At 43.7% G+C, this 16,579-nt stretch overlaps 1 gene segment (V, D, J or C); it reads left to right on the forward strand.

Moving 5' to 3' along the window:
* Positions 1-14,625: 14,625 nt before the first annotated feature.
* The window catches only part of LOC111155279, a 48,542-nt gene continuing 46,588 nt past the window's right edge, over positions 14,626-16,579 (forward strand). The window contains 2 exon segments of the C gene segment in view: positions 14,626-14,668; positions 14,764-15,093. Of these exon segments, the coding sequence occupies positions 14,626-14,668; positions 14,764-15,093 (373 nt within the window).

A 16,579-nucleotide genomic window follows, 5' to 3' on the forward strand; every position in this document is an offset into this window, starting at 1 on the left:
GTCCTCACTGTTGGGAGGCTTCAAGTTCCAGCTTATTATACTGCTGTAGAGACACTGGGGGAGATTAAATATATTCTCACTTGGAAATGAGTCTGAGGAAGATGATCATACCACATCTTCATATTTCTGGCCTTATTTTCCACCTGTCAAGCTAATGGCATTGAGCCACAAGGAGCTGACATGTCTTTGGATTATTTGGGAGTCCTCAATAAAGCCAAACATTTAAATAAAACATAGTAATATGTATACTTTGCATAATTTAAAAGTGAATGTTAGCAAGGCTCTCTGGCTATGGTCAACAAATCTTCTAAAAGACACCAACTATAAAACTGGACTAAATCAACAAAAGTAACCATTTTAGTGGTTGGAAATGCCCAAATACATACAAAAACTGAGAATTATTTATGCTTAAAAAGCTGCAGAATTCACAGAACAATAGTAGTGTACTTGCCTACAGTGGCTCCCATTCTTCCCCCTCCCAACACCCAACATCATAGGCAAAAAGGTTCTTCTAAGATAGGACAGGCCATGAGAACTGGCAGGAGAGGTACACAGTGTAAAACCTGAGTTAATCTGGGGTGAGAAGTGATGTGAAGGGGAGCAGACAAGCTGTGTGCTGTGCAAACAGGAAGGCTAGGGGCTCTGCTGGTCTATGATTGTGGTCATTCCTGCAGCAAGCATGTGTTTGGCTGAAGCTGTGTGCATGCTTAGAGAGACTCAAAGAAGCCCAAGCAAGCCACACACTGATGGTTGAGCTTGAAGTGACTGGGACGTGTGGAGGATCCATGAAAAGACTCAGAAAAAGTATAAGCTGAGAAGACTTACACTTTAGCACGTACAATCTATATGCTAATTGCTACCCAAGACCTACAACAAAACCATTAGCCAGAAGCGAAGACTTAAGTTGGTGGGACACACCCCTAAGTAATCTTGGCAACCATAAAGCTATGTAGATGCAGGGTGATTCCCAGGAAGCTAGGCTGAAAAATAAAATAACTAAGAAAGAAAACAGGAGAGTCATGAGCAGCCATATACCGCAGGAGATAGAATATCATGGATTAAGTCCAAGCAACTTTCTCAGCATGCAAACAGCAATGAAAGTAACCTTTTGTAGAAAAGTCACAATCTCAAGTTGCCACAATATATTTTCAACAAAATATTTTTCAATAAACAATAATAAGACCATCAAAGAATCACGAAATGTGACAAGTGTTCGGGCGGGGGGAAAACCTACAACTCAATACAAACTGTTGCGTTGAGGTGTGCAGTTACTCTCTTTAGCAGACAAATACTTCGAAGTGGCTGTAACAAATGTGTTAAAAAATATAGAAAACCATGTTTAAAATACTAAAGGAAAATATAACAAAACATCAATAAATAGATATTCTAATGAAAGATACCAAAATCACAAAACACAACATATATTTAAAAAAATAAAATCTGGAATAGAAAAACTTTTAAGCTGAAGTGAAATATTCACTAGAGGACTTCAAGAAAATATTTCCATTGACAGAGGAAATAATCTCAATACAGGGAACATCTTCAAACTGATAAAGGGCATCTGTGAAAATCCATAGCTGACATCATACTTAGTGTTGAAAAACTGAATGCTTTTTCCATAAGACAAGAAACAGGACAGGGATGTCTGCTCTTGATAATTTTATTTAACGTGGTATTAAAGGTTCTAGACAGTGCAACCAGAAAACATATAAAGATCTTTAGCAGATTGAAAAGGATGACATCACCCACAGATGACATCATCCTGTATGTAGATAATTCCATAGAACCTACATGCACACAAAACCAAAAAAAGAACTCATAAACATGGTCAGTATCATCACAAGGCAAACACTTGAAGTACAAAATAGGAGTTGTATTTTTCCATACTAGCATGAACAACTTGAAAATAAAATTTAGGAAACAATTCCATTTATAACAAAACCAGAAAGAATAAAACATTTAGGAATTAATTTAACAAAAGAAGAGTGGGGCTCCTGGGTGGCTCAGCTGGTTTAGCGTCTACCTTGGTCTACTCAGGTCATGATCCCAGGGTCCCAGGATCCAGTCCTGCATTGGGCTCCCTCCTCAGCAGGGAGCCTGCTTCTCCTTCTCCCTCTGCCTTCCACTCCCCTTGCCTGTGCTCTCTTTCTCTGTCAAAAAAACAAAACAAAACAAACAAAACAAAAACAAAAACAAAACTTTAAAAACAAAAGAAGAGCAAATCTTGTAGGTTGAAAATTACAAAACAGCACAGAGAAAAATTAAAGAATATCTGAATAAATGCAGAGATAGTTCAATCTTTGGATTAGAAGATTCAATATTGTCATGATGGCAACTCTTACCAAATTCACTAATGATTCAATGCAGCAACCTTTCGAGCATAATTTAACAAGCTTGCAGTAAAATTAACATGAAAACCTGAACACCTAGAATAGACAAAATAATTTTGAAAAAGAACAAAGTTGGAGAACTGATGTGGTCACGCTGCAGAAGCAGTGGGGGGAGGGGTGCACCCAAAGTTTAATTTGGATGATGAGACTGATGATGCCGCACACACAGAGTGTGTGGAAAGCTCCGTCACTGACACATGAGGTCCTGGGGGCAGAAGGGCGGGCCTTTCAAGCAAGGTCTCACAACACCTGATTTCAAAGCTACAGAAAGATTAAGTTACAAAAGTTAGCCAGTGTTCTGCTGGTGCAAAGAAACAAAGAGGTCACTGGAAGAGAACTGAGAACCCAGAAATAATCTCTTGTATTTATGGTCAACTGTGATAACTGTGCTGAGTTAATTCAGTGCAAAATGAAATAGTATTTTCAACAAATGTCTCAGCTACAACGAGATAATTGAAGGCAGAAGAATGAACTAATTTCCTTACCTACTCCATATATAAAAATTATTTACCATGGACCATAAACTCAGTGGTAGAGGTAACACTATAAAATCTCCTAGAAGAAAACATAGAATCTTTGTGATACAGGATCAAGGCAAAGAATTCTTCGATATGACCCCCAACACATTATCCATCAAAGAATACATTTTGACAAACTGGACATCATCAAAATTCAAAACATGTGTTTCAAAAGTCTCCACAAAGAACATGAAAAGACTCTTGCCTGAGAGAAAAAATTGTGCATCTGATAAAAGACTTTTACTTAGAATGTATAAAGAACTCCCACAAATCAGTAAGAATGAACATACTTAAAAAATAATAAAAAGATTAAAATACACAATTCTCCAAAGAACATGAATTACTAATAAGTACATGAAAGTATTTTCAACATTCAGTTCCTAGGGATAAATGAAAACCACAAGGAGATACCACTTCACTCCTGCTATAATGTTTGTCATCAAAGAGACAACCTCTACCATGTATCAGTGAGAAGAGGGAGAAACAAGCTCTTTGTGTACCTTTTAAAGTATAAATAACATACAGTGTTCTATTAGTTTCAGGTGTACATTATAATAATTCAACAGTTCTATGAATTACTCAGTGCTCAACACAAGGACAGCCCTTAATCCCCTTTACCTATTTTCCCTATCCCCCCACCCACCACCCCTCTGGCAACCACCAGTTTGTTTTCTGTGAGTCTGTTTTTGTCTCTTCTTCTCCTTCTCCTTCTCCTTCTTCTTCTTTTTAAGGTTTTATTTATTTATTTGACACAGAGCACAAGTAGGGAGAGTGGGAGAGTGAGAAGGAGGCTCCCTTCTCAGGCATCCTAATGTGGGACTTGATCCCAGGACACTGGAATCATGACCTGAGCTGAAGGCAGACTCTTAACTGACTAAGCCACCCAGGCATCCCTTTCTTTGTTTCTTCTTTTGTTTCTTACATTCCACATATCAGTGAAATCATATGATAGTTGTCTTTCTCTGACTGATTTCACTTAGCATTATACTTTCTTAGCCACTAATGTTGTTGCAAATGGAAAAATCTCATTCTCTTTTACAGTTGAGTAACAGTCCATCCTATATATACACTAAGAGGAAAGAAAGTCTCACACATGGCTGGAAGGTATGTAAAATGGTATGACAACTTTGGAAAACAAAGATCTTTGACAGTTACTTGAAAAATTAAACAGAAACTGACCAAAAGACCTAGTGAATCCTTTGCTAGGGATCTCTCTAAGATAAAAACCAATGTTCCCCCAAAGACATGCACATCAAAAGTCAGAGTAAGACTAACCATAATAGCAAAAATTGGTAACAATTCCAACGTCCACCCTGCTGAAAAAACAAACTACTGACATCCATGCACTGGAATAGTATTCAACAACACAAAGGAACAACCACTTATACATGCCAAAACATGAATTATCCCCCAAAACATTATGCTACGTAGAAGAAGCAAGATGTCAAAAAAAAAAATCTACCCACTATATGATTTAATTTTTATTAATTGCCCAATAGGGCAAATTTACAAAACAGAAAGCTGATCAGTGGTTTATCTAGGACTGAGGAACAGGGATCAACCACAAGTAAATAAATTTCTTGGTTAATAAAATTACTCTAAAATTGTATTGTCATGTTGGTTTAATAGTATAGATTAACTAAAGTCATGTAATTACAAATATACAATGGATGAATTTCATGATATGCAAATGATGCCTCACTAAATTTGTTTTTGCTTAAATTCAGCTTAAGTAATACCTTTATCAGTGATGCCTCCATACTTGACAAAATTTTTACTAAAAAACAGAAAAACTGCATTTCAACTCTACTGACTATATGTAAGGTGACTCTATAATTGTTCATTTAAGCAATAACACTTCAGTAAGATTAGAGGCCTTCTGATAATAATTACATGGGGCCACAGAAGTTAGCCAGACTATCCCAAGCAAACCAGCATGTATGACTGATCACTTTTAGAAGTAATCAAATTCAAATTTCAGTGCTTTCATTGAGATTTGCTTAGCACAGTTTACATTTTGTAATTGAGCTATTCTTTTAAATCAGTCTTCCCACAGCTCAGGACGTGACAGACTAACTTTTCCTCAGCATCACGAGTGGTTCACTTCAGCTGTCTGACCCCATATAACACCTTCAGCCAATCGTCTGACAGAGGATTGTGCTTCCTCCTTCCTTCCATTGAAAACATGGGGAAGCAGGACATGGTTAGACCAACATGAGAACCTGCAAACAGACTCTCTTCATGTTCTTTCAAAGTACGTATACAAAAAAGGTGCTAATTTTCCAAATCCCCATAATAAAACTCAACCCTTTCCTTTACAAGGAAAAATGCTAACATTCTATTTTTAACCGTTGGTGCCTCTGATGTTTTTCCTTCTCTTCTCATCCCTTCCTTCCACAGCTATCTATTTACTCACTGCCATTGCTACACTCACGAGGTGCAGGAGAAAGAAGGTCAGGAGAAGGCCAGCAGCCCCCAGAGGCCCTCTCCTCCACCAAGGGCCCAACAGCGCTGGATCTGTCCCAAGGCAGCAGGAGCCCAGACTCCTGTCCTGTTTCATTTGTAGCCACTGGCCCAATGAGCCTGCTGTGCTTTAGAGTCGAATCTTGCCTTCTAGGAACCTTATTCCAATAATAGTTTTAATTTTAATAACTTCATAATTTGAATGTTCACACAATGAAAATATAATACAGTAAAGTCAGTTGAATAAGCTTGAACACTCATTCTCTGTCTGCTACTTACCTGTCTTTTGTCTTGAACAAAGAACACCCTAACAATGTTTGTTCTAGCTCAGCTCCATGATCCAACGAAATGGTAATGCTGCCAACCACCACTAGGTGGGGGTAAAAGTCAGAGGCAGGAAGGCAATCATGGATTCAGAACTGGAAGCTTGATGAAGAATGTCTAAGAAGATACTCCTCACATTATTAGTACCCTGCTGCTCTGAACTTCTAATTTAGTAAATAGATTACTACTGAGAAATTTTATTACTCTTAGGAAAATAAAACCTATGCAAAAGCATGAACTATATATGAACTTCCATTTTTCAAAAAGAACAAGTCTTGGAACATACAAAATATCTCCAAACAATAACCCTTATAGTGAGGTATGCTAAAGTTTAATACTATCTGAGATTGTGCTGGCTGAGAAAGAGATTTTCTGCTGGCTCATATCTGTATTTCTTATGACTCTGTTGCTTTCATGCTTAAAAAATATAAGTCAAGCTTACTTTTAGATCTAATACAAATAGTCCAGAATACCAAGTTAAATAGAGTTTCCCTGATTTGCTGTCCCATGGCTGTGCCTGTGATCACTCACATGAGTCTTTCTGCCTGGAATCTGCTGCACTATCGTGTGTATGTGTGTGTGTGTGTGTGTGTGTGTGTGTGTGTGTTTCATTACTTACTGAGCTCAATGCTGTCTCTAACTCAGTCTCTAACTCAGTTTACTATCCCAGTGGTGGAAACAGGCCAGGTCAGTGCAGAGGGCAGTGCAGCCAGCACACATGAAGGGCTGGGGGAGAGTTCCTAAGGAAATGCAGAGAACACCCTCCCAGCAACCAGGGGGTGGGGGTGGGGTGGGAGAAGCCTTCTCTCCTGGGAGTGCAGAGTAGGATTGCAGAGGAAAGGTGTGAAAAACAAACTGCACAGTGGCCTGATGGGTGGGGTGTGTAACGTTTTTAGGAAAGCTAAAAAGACAACACAAGGAGACAGTACTGGGAGGTTGGACATCTGGGTTAGGTTGGTGAAAATGGTGCTTGCTGCCAGATCAAGGACCCACCACTTCCTTTATCCTTTCTGCCACTGAAGGATTTCAGGCAGGATAAATGGAATCAGTGCTGCATTTCCATAAATACTGAGAGCCCCCACATGTATTAGTTGTGAGTGTGGACTCTAGCACTGAGCCGGAGTTCAAATCCTAGCTCTACCTCTTATTCTTTGTATGGCCTTGCACAAATTATTCCCTTCCCTGTGCCTCAATCTGCTCACCACTGAAATAGGCTGATGAGATTTTAACCTCCTAGAATGGATTGAGGATCCCGTGGAACAATGCAGTGTTCTATGTCCCATAGCGCTCTGGTGAGGCGGGGAGAGGCTGACTGAGGCAGGGAGACAGGAGGCTGGTGCAGGAACCACAGCAGGAAGAGCTGAATGGAAGGTGGGGGAGACAGGACGTGGTACAAAGCAGGAGACACAGGAGGCAGGAACAGAGAGGATGGAAACAGCAGAGTGACGGATGGGATGGGGGGCCTGAGAAAGGGCAGCTCCTCAGAGAGGCTCTGGTCTCTGTCATGGGCAACCTGGAGGACAGCACTCCCTCCTTACGCAATGGGTCCTGGAGAATGGTCAGGTGAGAGGATGACAGGGAATAAGAGATCATCCCCTGCTCTGTCTTCTGAGATGCAGACCGCACATCACAGGCTCTTTGGCCCTCGGTTACATTTATTTTACACTCTGGGTCTCACCACGTCCCATAGAAAGACTCCATCTCACTTATTTTCTTATCCTCAATGCCTGCTGTGTGTTGAGGAGTAGAGGGAAGTAAGGAAGGGGAGGGAGGGCTGAGCTTTTGAGTGATGGGTGGAAACACAAATGATAATCACAGATTTTATCTGCTTCAGATTTAAGAAGAGAAAAAGAACTCAGCAAAAAATGGTATTTTGAAATCTCTTGACTAAAAAGCATTTTGTTAATACACTGTGAAAGAGCTCTAGAAGGAGAGATTCCATCTAGTTTAAAGACTTGCCTGTTAGTCATGTAATTCTTTGACACCTATTTATAGCATCTTTCCCTGGGGCATACCTTCCTCCCTGCAGAAATCAACATCAACAAAACCAAAGCAAATCAAAAAACCAGGTCAAGTCAGACAAATGGCCTAAAGTATGCATTTTTTTTAGAGAAATGTCAATTGCAAAACATAATAAATGGGATTCCTTTTATAAATGTATAAAATGTTATTCAGATGGTGAAGAAATACTTATTCAATAAAACGGTCCCTGCCCAAAAGGAAGGAATTACAAGAGGATAAAAGGAGGAGGAAGCTGAATGTGGGAGCTCAGCACACTGGCACAGGATGAGAGGGTCCATCACAGTAAGCCTCACGGCCAGGGGGTAGTGACACTGGGAGATGCTGGAGGAAGCACCTGGCCTACTGCACTATAGACCATGAAAATACAGGCTGTTGTATATTGTTTCATTCATCCTGTGTTCTGCTATATTAGTTCCCTTAAATTTGGTTGAATCACAAAAGCATTCAAGCCTCAGTCACATTAATAGTTGATATGATTACAACCAAGCTCAATTTGATGTTTGCACACGATTACAGAAGCAACTTCCATTAATTCTCTCTGCCGCTGCTCCAGGACAGGTTTTCACAGAAGAACAGAGAGCGCAGAATAGAAGATTTACCTTGATCTGAATCTGGTGATTTACAATCACTCTTCAATAATAATTCTGTGTTTGTAGATTTCTGCCCTATAGATGAGATGACCCAAAGTAAAACCATTTACAAGGTAATTTTCCTTCAATGTAACTTGAGATTATAACCACGCTGAAGATTCTCTAGGACATGAGACCTTCTTTTCCTATTAAGCAGGGCAAACCGAGCCAGATGCTGACAGGCATAATCACAGCATGTGTGGAAATGGCCTGGGTCTCTGCATTGAGCCTTGATCATGTCACCAGCAAGAAGGCTGGGGTGGCCCCTGGGCTTCGACTCAGGCCATCATGCGAGAAGAATTGCAGCCCAGTAATGAACCATGCAGCTCAATCCATCATGGGGCTTCCTAGTCCATTTCCAAGGGTCTCCAAGCCTGCAGGTGATGATAACAGCCTGGCAGGGCTCAGGATCCCACAGCACTAAGAACCCCTCCACTCCTCACAGGAGGATGGGGGAGGCCTGAGGTGACTGAGCATTTGTCTGGCTGGCTCTCTCCCTCCTCCCTTTATGTTCCTCCCTCACCCACCACTCATCCCCTCCAGGCACCACCTGTGCTGATGGTGGCCCCACAAAGCCACCGCCTGCTCTATGGAAGCCACGAGAGACTCTGGAGAGTCACTGACTCTTACACTTGCTGCCTCAGCTCAGCCTGCCTGGTTTCCATCTCTCTGTCCCTGAGGAACAGGGCTTTGAAGATGCACAGAGGGCGAAGTGTCCTAGGACTGGCATCACAGGGACAGAGAGGTGCTGGCTGTTTCAGGTGTTGGAATGTCCTTTCCCCCAGGGCTCACGCTGTCTTCTAGGAAGCCTGGCCTGACAGCTGGAGAGAGGAGCCACATTCTCTCCTCATCCTGTTCTCCATCTGCTCTGGATTTCTGCTGGGTCGGCTGAAGGATGGAGACCTGAGATCCAACACACCCCCCTGAGTATGGAATGAAATGACGGGGAAACACAGCCGAAAGCCCCTGAGGAAAAAGCTGGAAGGACAGACATGACCAGGAGAGAGAATTGCAGTCTCCAGGAGCTCACACTGGAAATCGAGGCTTCACTATTATAGACGGTGATGGTATAGAACACGTGGGAAGGTGGACCTGTGACAGGATCACTTTGGGGGTAAAAGGCATTGGCCACAGCTGTTGTCAGCTGACAGTCACATAACCCAGCACCATCTGAATTAGACATTTGACATTGCGAAGGCACCTGTTCCCAAAAGACACCTGTCTGAGCCAGAAGCTCCTAATGTCTGGAAAAGCTCTGCCAGGCTGGGTTCCTGCCCACATCACTCTGTCTCCAGCCCTTGAACACGCACCAGGCCAATGTGGGCTGCTCCGTGGTGCCCCATCCCTCCCTGGCTGTTGGTGCTCTCCCTCCTCCCAGGGTCCAGCAGGCTAGTGTGTTGGCAAACTAAATTTGTCCCCCACAAAGTCCAGCTTGGAAAGGCAGTCTCCCCACAGAAGGGACCCGAAATGCAGACGTCGGGCTCCCCTATTTGTTGGGGAGCCCAGACATCACCCACAGGACTTTGACCCTCCATCCCCCAGCTAAGATTCCCAATAACAGGACACCTGGCCAGAGTGATGCCAGCAGTAGACTGACTGACAGCATGGGGGTCAGGGGACTCCCATTGTACAGAGCCCCTGAGCTGTCAGGGACAGCCTTGCTGCTGACAGCCAGTCTGGGCAGCAGCACAATTGTCTGTCACTGTCGGTGCATGAATTAACGCAGTGGCTGCCACCAGGGGCACCAAGAGCAGCACCGAGGAGCAATGAACTGGGGGGACAGACAGATGGACAGACATGGATTGACAGGAAAGCCGTTCCATGTATATGAATGTAAATATGCATATTCACAAGCAAATCTCTGTAGTTTTTACAGGTACGTATGACACCAAGGCTATTAGTCTATTTTCTCATTTGAGGCTAGGGGGATGGGGCATTGCAAGGACGAGCCACTCACCGAAAACTACCACTCACACTAAGTACACAGTTGAGAAAAAAAACAGTTTTCCAGCTTTGTATTTCTGGGCCCTTCCACTCCTAAGTGACTCTTTGCTGTAATAGACTTCACTGACCTGGTGAGCAATACTGAAGATGATCAGGTGCAGGACATATCTGCAATGGCCAGGAGGGGGTGGTAGAAGTCAGTGTAAGTAATAAGTAAACCGATGCAGCTCTTAAGAGGGAAGCGCATTATTTAAAACAAATAAGAAACCTATCTAACCTATTAGGTTAGATCACAATTCGCATTCAAAGCAACAACTCAGAGAGAACATAAATTAATATCTGAGTGAAAAACATCCAACAGGTTACATAGCGCACGTGCTTCATTAACCTATTAACCCGGCTGACTTGAAGTTCTCGGGGAGCTCTTCTTAGTGGGGCTACTCAACCTCCTGAAGACTCTGTCATCTTCAGAATGGGATGAATTACACCTACTTTATTCTTGCAAGGAAGGAATCCATATGTACCATGTATGGCATTCAGTAAAGTGTATTTGACATTATTTAATGGATCAATGACTACTGTTACGAACTTAAAAAAAAAATTAGTCTCTCTAAAAGGCAAGCAGCTATTAATGCACCAGTGCTAGAAGAATTTATTGTGTTCTGAGGCCCAGCACTGTTACTGGAATGACGGCTCTTCAAGAACAGCTTCTGCTCTTTGCTCCCTTGACATGCGAGAGATATTGCTAAGTTCTGCAACCTCTCTGAAATTTTTCTCATGACCTTACTTACTCTTAATCTTTAGAGCTTAAACATAACTCTCTCTGTCTCTGTGTATGTGTATATATAGAGAGAACTCTACATGCATAGAATGGATGCTGTGACAGGTTTGCATTTGTTAGTCTTGTGTTTAAATCAAGGCTCCATTACTTAAGTGACTGCACAGATGAAATATTTTAAGATTTCAATGAGCTGCTCTGCCAAATCTGGTTGTTGTAACACTGTTGGCATGTTATTATAAGAAACTAGTCATTATACGAATCACATCGTACTTCAGACGGGCTGATAATATTTATTTACAAAGTAACCAACTCGGCCCAATCCTAGGCCCATGGTGGATGGTGTCTGGAGAGTGAGCATTATTATTCCCATTTACAGGGATTTTACTAAGGACACACATCCGCCAGGTGGCAGGACATGAACTGGAGCCGTCATTCTATCCTTTTCAGTGCAATAAATCCTCCCAGAGTTAGGAGGTATCATTCAGACTCTCCCAAGTGTCCCATTTGGCAGTTCTGAACTGAGAAGGACGTCCCCCCCTCCGCGCATCATTGATCGGATGACATCGTTGGCTGTGGAGGGAACTAGGCTCCCTCGTTGAGCCCCATGGCTGGACATCCCGAGGTCAGCAGGTCTGGAAGGTTACCAGGCACGTGGAGTCAGTCTGAACCTGCTGTTCCCTGTAGACAACATATCAATGGCTTTTGTGTTTTGGGTTTTTAAGCTTTTCGTGCTCACTAAGAGTTGACATCGCATGAACATCCAACTTATTCCCTGTGACCTAGTGAAGAAGTCAAACTGGATTAGATCTCACATTCTCCCAGGGTCAGAAGGGAGCTGTTCCTGGTCAGGGAAAGCACACTGGCCTCTCAGAGTTTCAGTGAAATGTCCAAGCCTCAGCACCTGGCTCTTTGCACAGGGTCTGCCTGAGTCCACACCTGCTCTGAGCCCCTGTCTCTCCCCTGGAGCTGAGGTCTGGGGGCATCAGAGCAGTTTCATTCATGGCAGCAGCAGAATGACCTGGGGGGACAGGAAGTGTTGCTCCCTCAAGAGCCAAATGATTTCTCTCTTCCTGGAGACCATAGGGTCTTGCTCAGGACTCTCCACTCTCTACATGAGTGTGGGGTGAAGTCTTGGCTACCCTTTGTGTCTTGCTCAAAAGTTTCCCTTATTATTTTTTTTTAATATGCCCATCTTTTAACAATATGACCTTTCAGCACCACTTACACAAGAGCACAGATACCACAGCAGGAAGAGAAGTAGAAGAACACGATTATCACCTGTTGAAATGCATTTCCAGACCCAGGATGGATCCATTCCTGCCTGGGGTGCCGAGTCAGCAAACTGAAACTTAGGTAACTTCCCTGTCCCTGTAAATGCTGCCCTTGACCAAAAACACACTATATCCCAACTAGTCAGGGACCTAACACCAGGAATCTGCAATGATTCCCCTGTTCTAAGTACGCTCAGGTATGCAACCCCGGCCAATCAACCTAAGCCAAACACTATCCTCTTATCCCCTGACTGACCTGTTATTCCTCCCTGTTTTCCCTCTACTGCTTCGAAGTCTCTATAAAACTGCCTCTTGCCCAAAATCCCTGGGGCAGAGTGCTCCCCTGCTTGTGAGACTCTGAGCTCCCCAACCCATGGACTGTTCTCCTTTGAAGAAAGGGCACCACACCCTCCAGGCTGAATTGTTTTACTTTTGTCATTTGTCTCACCCAGGAGAGCATTTGGCTGGAGGTTTGGCAGGAACTAAGACTGCTCATAGCCAACAGGTGTTGAGCCTTTAATGTCAGCAGTGTTTGAAGACAAATGGGAACAATAATTGAGAGAAACAGAGTTCTGAGTGTTGACAACGGATGTAAAATTTATTTTCATAAAAGAATAGAAGGTTATGGATTTTCTCCCCCAAAGGAAGATTTCCTTATTGGTGAAAATCTAGAAGAGAGAGAAAGGAGGAAGAGAAGAATTCATGGGCTTTCTCACCCCCCACACTGCTCATTTTCCATATGCAAATTCTTTCCACCTGTTGTTATGCTGTGCAGATGTCAATCCCCATTGTCACCACCATTCTCACTCTCTTCCCTACTTAACATTTAGCAGAGTTGCCCTAGACACCTGCTGAGTGTCTGAATGATGGGCCTGGCTTCTTCTTTCAGCAGAATATTCTAGTCACCACCTCACCAGCTCAGCACAACCTCAGAGCCTGCATTTTGGGACACTTGAGCCTTGAATCTTGGTTAGCGCTCAGCATGTGTGCCTCTTAGTGTTTACCAACAGGAGGAGCTCAAGCTAGGTCTAGTAGTGGGTGTGAAGGACCCACACCTCCCTGCCCCAGCCAAGTCCCCTTCCTGCCTTCTCCTTCCAGGCCAACAGGCTCTCATTAGCATAGCTCATTACCATAACTAGACCCAGGAGGTCCTCCTCTACTTTAGATAACAGGCAAGGAAACCTGTACTTACTTTACTATCTTTACCTCTGGAAACTTCATTTCTCAGCTGACCCTCCTGAGGCCCTGCCTTTACCATTTCTAAGGATCTGACACTGGATCTGACCTGTCCTGCCCCTTGGTCTCCTCTGCCCCCTGGCTCAATGCAGGTTTCTTCCTATGACCACACACACACACACACACACACACACACCTGGTTTTATAGGACTATCATATTTACTGAAATACTACACTATGAGGACCCCAGAAATCATCTAATGCAACCAATCCAGTTTTAAGATGAAACACCTATCCCCAACATTTCTTGAGCTTTTTCTATGCATCTGGGACAGGCCACATGCTTTGCTTACATTCCCTGCGCACTCTGCATGCAACCTAATAAGGTCCTTTTAACAAATGAGGAAAAGGAGAAGACTAGCTAGCCGAAGACTGCAGAGCTGTCATGTCACGTTAGGGCATTTCAGTCTTCTGAGGAGACCTCTGGGAGAAATGTTCCAGGGCTAGCTCGGGGGACCTGTTGCTTTTTCAGCAGGGATATCTGCACTGTGCTTATCCCTGCTTCCGGAGCAGCCTGCACACCCATTGCTCTGTCAGTACTGAGTGGCCATTGGAGGCTTGAGATTTGTCTCTAGCCAGACCTGGCTCACATCCCCACCTAATTCTCTATAGGCATGCAGCCTCGGAAGAGTTACTTAAAATGTCACCCAGGATTTCCCATTTCTAAATTGAGGGTAGTAGCATTCATGTCAAGGGTGACTTTCAGGATTTGGTCAAACAATGAGCAGAAACCAGTTAGTGTGGTGCTCAGGTCCAGTCAAGGATTGCTGTATATCACTGGTGCCCTCCTTGCGCCAACAGTCCTCAGTGAGTCTTAGCAGCCTAACCATTGATGTTCCCTCCTGGCTTGTGGTCAGACCTGCCCCAGCCCTCTGGACCCTCCCTCTCTCCTCCCCGCCTCTTTCTCACTATTAACTGCAGGTGCCTCTGGGAAACAGACACTCAGGTCTTCACCTGCCTTCTGCAACATACCCAGGCAGTCTCTTCCCAGCAGGTGCAGCCAGGAGGTCACCCAGGATTTCTTTCCTCCAGGTGGGAGACAGAACCATGCTGGGTCCCCTTGCCATCCTGTGTGCTCTCCTGTTTCCCGGTAAGTCCTGACTAATTCCCCGGTGCAGACGACAGGAGACACCTTGAGGTTCCTGTCCATCACTGTCTCACAGCTGTTTCCCTCTCCCCTGGCAGGTGGTGGAGCAGGGCTCAAGCTGAGTCAGCCTGCTTTGTTGGTGGAACGCGTGGGCAGTTCACGTCCTCTGGATTGCAAAGTGGACACCGGGGTCAGGTACATCCACTGGTACCGCCACCAGGAGGGTACAGAACCGAAGAGGCTCCTCTACCTAGACATGTCCACGTCCCTTGTGCAATGGGATTTTGTCCTGAAAGCGGACAAAGTCAATGCCAAGAAGGGCAAGGATAACTACAGCTGTACTCTGTCGGTGCTGAAACTGGAGAAAAGCGATGAGGGCGTGTACTACTGCGCTGCCTGGGAATATCACAGCCCTGTGCTCTGACCAGGTCCCTGAGCAAAAAGGTCTCTGTCTCCCAGCGCACTGAAGACCTGGCACATTCCAATGACTCTGGGTCTCTGGGGTTGTCCTGGGGTCAGCTCTCAGCACCCTGACTCTCGCTAATGCCCCCTTCCCTCTCCATTGGTGCACTGCACAGAACCCTGGAAACTAAGGAGCCTCTGGCGAGTAGGCGGGCGCAAACGCAGGGAGCTGTCCCGTCTGGAGGGACTGCTCTGAAGGTCGTCCAGCGCAGTGTTTCTGAAGCATTTGGAGCAGAATCTCAGCTGCTCAATGCAGTGACCACTAGCCACTAGCCACACGTGACTCCTGGGCACTTGAAACATAGCTAGTTCAACCTGAGATGGACTGCTTGTGTAACATACAAGCCATGTTCTGGAGACTATAAAAAAAAGAAATACCTTCTTAATGATTTCTATATTAATTACATGTTGAAGTAATGAAGTCGCCCTTGAGATGAATGCTACTACCCTCAATTTAGAATTGGGGAAATCCTGTTTCGGTATCTCATAGTAAATAAAATAATCCTAGAATTTTATTTGTTTCTTTAATTTTTTTAAATGCAACTTTAGAAAATGAGTCTCATATTGTGACTTATCTTTATTTCTACTGAACGGAGCTGTGACAGGCTGGCGATTGAAGATTCTGGCCATCTCCAAAGAAGAATGTGGGAATAAAATATTGTGCAAATCATTTCAGAGAGAGATTTACCATAAAACGATTGAAAATTGAAATAGGAAGTGGACTCTTGGTTCCAGTTTTCAAACTGCTGTCCTGCCCACTGCCTATTACTTTACAATAGAGACTCAGTGAGCAAAGCACAGCAAACAGTTGGTAGGACTAACTTCTTAGCACCCTCATGCACTGACATATCTGGTGCTCAACTGATGTGGGGGGACATGATCCTCAGGCAGGTTGATGCAACAGCCCTGGATGAGACCCGGGGCCCTCACTTCCAATTCTCCTTTTATGTTACTCCATGTGGGATTTGGGGGCTGTATTCCTTGGACTTCTGTTCTTTCATCTGTACAGGGAGGTAGTTTAACTACCACAATAATGGGGTTGATCCTCTGTAATCAAGCAAAATTATACCAATAAGATATCACTATGTTTACTAAATTCTTATAAAATTTGTCAACTTCTTAAGGGAAAAAAAATAAAAGAAAAACTATATTACTGATCCTCCAGTCTCAAACAGGAAAACACCTGCTTCCATATGTGGAGGGAAAGAAAAAGCTCTCTGAGGAAGTCTAAGCTGAATTAAATGCCTTTTCAATTGAAGATTCAAATTTCATGTACAACTTAATAGCACTGGTAAACATGATTGCTGAAAGGAAAGCCCAAAACGTTTGTAGGTAATGAGTCCCTCAGATTCATTAACTCCTCATCTGTCTCCCTGAGTTTTTGCACGAGGAGATTTATATTTAACATGTGCCTGATTGTGAAAAAGGCCGACACCCCTTTCCTCTAATGAA

The sequence above is a fragment of the Enhydra lutris genome, unplaced genomic scaffold (genome assembly GCF_002288905.1).
Source record: "Enhydra lutris kenyoni isolate GAN:26980312 unplaced genomic scaffold, ASM228890v2 scaffoldscaffold40, whole genome shotgun sequence".
NCBI classification, from domain to species: Eukaryota; Metazoa; Chordata; class Mammalia; order Carnivora; family Mustelidae; genus Enhydra; species Enhydra lutris.